General features: G+C 51.7%; 1 protein-coding gene across 1 annotated transcript; it reads right to left on the bottom strand.

Moving 5' to 3' along the window:
- Positions 1-2,605: 2,605 nt before the first annotated feature.
- On the bottom strand, positions 2,606-6,233 carry LOC120038594 (ETS domain-containing transcription factor ERF-like). Its single transcript, XM_038984291.1, has 2 exons — positions 5,328-6,233; positions 2,606-5,217 (listed from the first exon to the last, which is right to left on the bottom strand). Exons 1-2 carry the CDS (start codon positions 6,201-6,203, stop codon positions 4,423-4,425), a joined length of 1,671 nt encoding a protein of 556 aa, XP_038840219.1. The 5' UTR covers positions 6,204-6,233; the 3' UTR covers positions 2,606-4,422.
- Positions 6,234-6,628: the final 395 nt, after the last annotated feature.

The following is a 6,628-nucleotide window of genomic DNA, read 5'->3' as shown; positions in this document are numbered from 1 at the left end:
AGACTGAGGAGGGGGCGGGAGCTGGTAGGGGGTCATAACAGAAGCATGGAGGAGAGGTCTACGTCACTATGACAGTGTGATGTACAGTTCACAACAACCCTAAAGCAGTAGGAACTCAACCATGGACTAATAATGAGAAGGATGGGAGGTAAGTATCCAACCATAACAATAAGAATAACAATAATAAACAGCAATATCGACATCAGAAAGGAAAAGAACGTTGAGGGTATTTTTAAACTTTGCTAAAGAAATGTTATCCTTCTACACTTTCTCTAGCCCTCTCCTGACTGCCGACTCAGACATGAGACCTGGGTATTCCCATCCCACACCATCCTGATAAAAGATCACACTGCAGTTAACAGTCAGGTAGACAGACAATGCTGGCAATAGAGAGAAAGAGAGATGAAGAGAGTGAAACAGAAAAAAGAGAGCAAGCAGATTAATGCCCAGTCTGTTGCTTAGATATGATGAGTAGTTTATAAGGCAGCTGTCAGTTTCAATAGACACAGGGTGTGGTGGAGGTGAGGGAGGGGGACAGAGTGTGTGTGTGGTCAGATATACAACACCACCAGGATGGACAATAACAGCAGTGCGATGATTGTGACTTGCTCAGCCACACACTTGCCAGTCCGGAGGCCTGCCATCCCAGATGCCCCTGCTCGAGTTCTTACTGGCTGTTTGGCCCAGTCTCCAGACCTCTAACGCTCCAGGATGTCAAAACATCAAAGCAGCAAAACAGTGAGGACAGAGTGTGTGAGAGGGGTTTGGAAATGTGAGTCTGTGTGTGTTTGAGATAGTGGGCAGGGTATTCCAGGTGAAGTCTCACATCAGCTCTCCAGCCTCCACTGTTATCTGTACAGGAATCCTTAACCTCTCAGCCTCCACCCCCACCAACCTGCTTGGAATAAAGCTAATCCAGTCACGATTAGTAACCTGGCCGCTTTAGAGAACTGGCCTAACAGGGTGGAGCTGAGAAACGACAGGATATCCCATCAACTAAAATCCTCAGGCCTGGCTAACCCTGAGCTCATTCACCCCCACTGGGGCCAGGGGTGAGTTGTGAGGTCCATTAGTGAGGTGAGGTCCCCATAGAGGTGCACTATCAAGGTGAGACCAGCCCAGACCAGACCAGACTGGGGCCAGGGGTGAGTTGTGAGGTCTATTACAGTGAGGTGAGGTCCCCGTAAGGTGAGACCAGCCCAGAGGGAGACTGGGGACAGGTGACGGTGGTCAGGTCTTCTACAAGCTGAGGGGGAGTAGCGGACCGTGATGGCAGATAGAATAGGCATGTTTAAAGGACAACTGCTGCATATTCAGTGTACTACAATGCAGTTTTTTCATGATTCTCATTTTCATCATTTTGTCTGTCTATCCTGTGTCGTTTGTTGTCCCTTGGTCATAACAAAACATTTGGACTCCTACCCATCCTGTTGTCTCCCTCCCCTTAGGAAGTTTACCTGCTAAAACAGGATATTCTCTCCCCTCGCCTACCAGAACGAATCACTTACAAAAACATCCTGAATCTGTCATTTCATTAAATGCTATGTTGTTTTAGTTTTTTATATCAGTTTGGAATTCCATATATAATATATACTGAGCAAAAATATAAACGCAACATGCAACGATTTCAAAGATTTTACTGGGTTACAGTTCATAGAAGGAAATCAGTCAATTGAAATACATTTGGTCCTGATCTATGGATTTCACATGACTGGGAATACAGATAAACATCTATTTGTCACAAATACCTTAAAAAAAAGGTAGCATGGAGTTGATCAGGCTGTCCATTGTGGCCTGTGGAATGTTGTCCCCCTCTTCAATGGCTGTGCAAAGTTTCTGGATATTGGTGGGAACTGGAACACACTGTCGAAGACGTCGATCCAGAGCATCCCAAACATGCTCAATGCATGACGTCTGGTGAGTATGCAGGCCATGGAAGAACGGGGACATTTTCAGCTTCCAGGAACTGTGTACAGATCCTTGCGACATGGAGCAGTGCATTATTCTGAAACATGAGGGGATGGCAGGGGATGAATGGCACGACAATGGGCCTCAGGATCTCGTCACGGTATCTCTCTGCATTCAAATTGCCATCAATAAAATGTAATTGTGTTCCTTGTCCATAGCTTATGCCTGCCCATACCATAACCCTACCGCCACTATGGGGCACCTCTGTTCACAACGTTGACATCAGCAAACTTCTCGTCCACACAACGCCATACACATGGTCTGCGGTTGTGAGGCCGGTTGGCCGTACAGCCAAAATCTCTAAAACAACGTTGACGGTGGCTTATGGTAGAGAAATTAACATTAAATTCTCTGGTAACACCTCTGGTGGACATTCGTGCAGTCAGCATGCCAATTGCACGCTCTCTCAAAACTTGAGCCACCTGTGGCATTGTGTTGTGTGACAAAACTGCACATTTTAGAGTGGCCTTTTAGTGTCCCCAGCACAAGGTGCACCTGTGTAATGATCATGCCGTTTAATCAGCTTCTTGATATGCCACATCTGTCAGGTGGATGGATTATCTTGGCAAAGGAGAAATGCTCACTAACAGGGATGTTAACAAATTTGTGCACAAAATTTGAGAGAAATAAGCTTTTTTTTTGTGTATGGAAAATGTCTGGGATCTTTTATTTGGGACATGGGACCAACACTTTACATGTTGCATTTATATTTTTGTTCAGTGTATAAATATATAGTTTATACGAGTGTGTATATCTCAGTTGGACTTTTCGTTTTATATATTTTTTTATTAAGACTCTTGTAAAGAGTTTATACATGCTATAAAACAAGGCATAGACAGGCACTGTATATATGTGTGTGTATGTATATATATATATATATATATATATATATATATATATATATATATATATATATATATATATATATATGTATGTATGTATGTATGTATGTATGTGTGTGTGTCTACAGGTGTGCTTGCATATATGGTGTTGTGGGCGGTTTCTGCTGGTTTAGTTAACACCATGAGACTATGGTTGATAGAACAGGAGTAAGGGGTTTGGGTGGAGCTGGTGAACTAGGATTCTGTGAAGGTGGCCCTTGCTTCTGCCCAGCCATGGGATAGACAAGGCTAAGCTAGGATAAGCTAGGCTAAGCTAACAGTTAAAAGATACTGGACCCCTCACTCTCCTTTTCCATAGGAGAGCTCTCTCCCCCTCCCAATGGTCCCCTCGCTGTTCCTCTCTGTCATCTAACAACCGAGCCACTGCTCCCTCCCCCCTCCGTTTATCCTCCACCCTCTCCCTTCTCTCATTTAGATCATGATCGTTCAGGCATGGTCCACAAAAGCAAGGGAAGGAAGGTGGAGAGAGAAAAGATTACAGAAAGACAGGAAAGTACAAAAGTGATGACAGAAGTGTTAGAGAGAAATAAAGTGTGTGTTGAAAAGCAGTACCCTTCAGTAGCAGTCCAAGAGCAAAGCTTCCATGTCCCAAAGTCCTGTTCACTGCCCTTTTCACCAGCAGCTGGTGTGTGTGTGTCTGTGGCATCCCTGAGTGGAGTGGCCAGTGTTGCGAGGAGGAGTCTTTGCCAGTTCACCACGACTAGGTCCCACAGCCCCCAATCGGCAGCCCAACTTTCCTGTGTGTCTGTTGTGGGTAAGAACAGGGGGGATACTATTACACAAATAATAGAGAGAGTCGCACACTATGTATAAACTCCCGGTCATTTAATGGGTAAATCACCAACATTTCGGCATCACTGTGCCTTCTTCAGGGTCATACTCTTACACCCATGCTTTCCTCCTCTCTGTCTTCTCTCTCTCTCTCTTACTCTGATACAGGTACAGGCACTTGTAGAAGCCCCGTCTTCATCTCTATACAAAAATAAAATGGGAGAAATCTCATCCTCCATGTCTGCAGGGCTGTGGAGCTGGGCTGTCTGAGTTGGGGGCCCCTGAGGAGAAAGAGTCTAACCCTAGAGGGGGGGGGGGGGCAGAAAGCAGGAGGTGAGGCAAGGGATCTGGGGCACGAAATGTGGGGCAAGAGATGTGGGGCAGTGCTGGGCTGGATATGAGGCTGACGGTGGGCTGGACAGGAAACTGGCTTGGTGGTTCCATCCAGACACAAGCAGAGAGTAGCGTCCCCTCTGGTTCTTCCCCTGGTTTAAGTCACTGAGTCTGGGCTTGCTTGGACCAAAAGTCCCCTCTCCCCTCTTTTCTTCAACAGTCTCTGAGGGAGGGGTCTCGTTACAGTAGGAGGTAAGGGCTTTGGGAGGAGGGTGTGGACTGCATCAGGGTTTGGAGTTTGATTAGGCCCAGGTTTGGTTTGAGTTAGGAGAGAACTGTCTGCCAGAGAGGCAGGAGGACTACAGGAGTCATTTACACTGTCCTAAACCACCACTGTCTGCTAGCATTAGTGTTTGTATGTATCCCTATGTGTGTGTGTGGATCAGCATCAGCAGTCCTTGTTCTCCAGTGACAGTTGGGCGGTGGCCTGGTGCAGGTCCTGGTTCACCCCCCTCTGAGCCGACAAGAGGGAACACTCATACCCCCCCAGGGCTGGGGGACTGGGGGCGCTGCCAGCCCCGTTCTCCTGCATCCCTCCATTCCTCTCCATTTCTCTTTCCCTCTCCTTCTCCCCTCGTACTTTCTTGTCGTCCTGCTCTTCCATGGCTTCCATTCGTTGGTCTTCGCTCCAGCGCCGTTTGAAGCGCAGCTTGAGGGGAATGCACTTGGTCTGCCCCTGGGCGGGGGACTGGGGAGGGGGGGTGTCGCCTGGCTCGGCCGGCTCACTCTTCAGGGTAGGAGGACCGCGGTGGTGGTGGGAGGTGAAGAAGGGCAGCAGGCCTGGAGGAGGGGGGGTGTCGCCTGGCTCGGCCGGCTCACTCTTCAGGGTAGGAGGACCGCGGTGGTGGTGGGAGGTGAAGAAGGGCAGCAGGCCTGGAGGAGGGGGGGTGTCGCCTGGCTCGGCCGGCTCACTCTTCAGGGTGGGAGGTCCGCGGTGGTGGTGGGAGGTGAAGAAGGGCAGCAGGCCTGGAGGAGGGGGCGCGGGGGCCTTGAAGACATCCTCATCCAGGTCCTCGTCGTGGGGGTGTGGGTGGGAGGAGGTCCCGTTGGGGTGGTGGGGGTGAGGCCGGGGGTGTCGGGGGGAGAAGAGGTCGTACTCGTCGCCCCGGTCGTCGGGGTCTTCATCGCTGATGTCAGTCACCTCCACCTCCTCTTCTGACTCAATGTCTGAGATGGGCTCCACCTACAGAGAGACAGAGTGTCGATATCACAGTCAAAAACGTTCAGCCATCAGGATCCTCAACACATACAGTCAAACAGTTCAAAGTGACTATGTCCCCTTGTGGGTCTCACCTTGATCTTGGGCAGCCCAGTGCTGTTGAGGGAGCCGGTGGAGGAGGAGTTGGAGATGAGTCCTGACCCGCCGGCTGAGCTCAGGTCACTGCCGAAGGACAGGGAGGACCCCAGACCGGAGGACGACAGGGACCCTGAGCCCGAGGACAGTGAGCTCTGCCTGGGGTGGTGGCCCTGGCTACCGTCCCTCTGCTTCCGGCCCAATGGAGGAGGCTGCAGCTTGAACTTGAAGGGCGAGAGGTGAGGCGGCTCCTCACCCAGGTGCAGTGGGTGGTGGATAGGGTGGTGGTGGGAATGGGCCGAGTGAGGGTGGGCTGAGTGTGGGTGAGGGTGGGCTGAGTGAGGGTGAGGAGAGTGTGATTGGGACAGGGGTGATGGGTGTCGATGACTATTCAGACCTGAGCGTTCTCCCCCCCTCTCTCCTCCTCTCTCGCCTCCTCTCTCTGCTCCCCCCCTCTCGCCCAGTTCTCTCTTGTCTTGGGCGAGGCGGTGTGGCTGAGGAATGATGACGTTGGGGTAGTGGAGGAAGGCTCTGGGGCTGAGGTGGTAGTTGTAGACACTCTGGTGGTGGGCCTGCAGGTAGCGCTTCATTTCCTCAGGGTTGAAGGAGAAGTGGGAGCCCAGCATGGGGGAGAGGGAGGGGGACGGGGTGTAGGGCAGGTGGGAGGAGGGCGTCAAGGACAGGGCTGGGGACAGAGGTGGGGCTAAGAGCCCTGCACCCCCAGGGCCGGGCAGGGGGGACACGGGGAAGGGGGACAGGTTGTCGGGGTGGACCCTGTGTCCCAGGGGGCCGCGGGAGCCTGGGTGGGCGTTGGGGTTCCCTGCTCCACCATACATCCTGAACAGAGACTCATGGGACAAACGGGGGTGGATCATACTCCTGTACCCTCCTCCCCCTGGCCCTCCTCCTCCTCCTCCCCCTGGCCCTCCTCCTCCTCCTCCACTCAGCCCTCTCTCTCCCCCCCTCTCCTCCCCTCCTCCCCCGTTGCCGTCCTCGATTTCAGAGTTGACGGAGGTCCCATCGCTGCAGTCGCTGACCGAGCCGCGCGCCATGCGCCGAGCTACGGCGCTGAACACGCCCCCGGGGCTACGCAGGTCCTCATTGGGCGAAAGCATGTCGGACGGCGTGGAGGGTGGGAAGCGGAAATGAGTTCCGGCTGCGGAAGGCAAAGGTGGAGCACTCTGAGGAACACCACTACCTGTTAGAGAACAGGAGAGAGAGGGAAGAGAGGATGAGAAAGGAGAGATACAATGATGAGGGGAGTAATATTCACTCTAAGTAATGATATGGATTAGCACAG

Source organism: Salvelinus namaycush, unplaced genomic scaffold (assembly GCF_016432855.1).
Source record: "Salvelinus namaycush isolate Seneca unplaced genomic scaffold, SaNama_1.0 Scaffold2272, whole genome shotgun sequence".
NCBI lineage: Eukaryota > Metazoa > Chordata > Actinopteri > Salmoniformes > Salmonidae > Salvelinus > Salvelinus namaycush.
The sequence above is the reverse complement of the archived record's forward strand: the minus strand, read 5'-3'. Positions and strand labels throughout refer to the sequence as shown.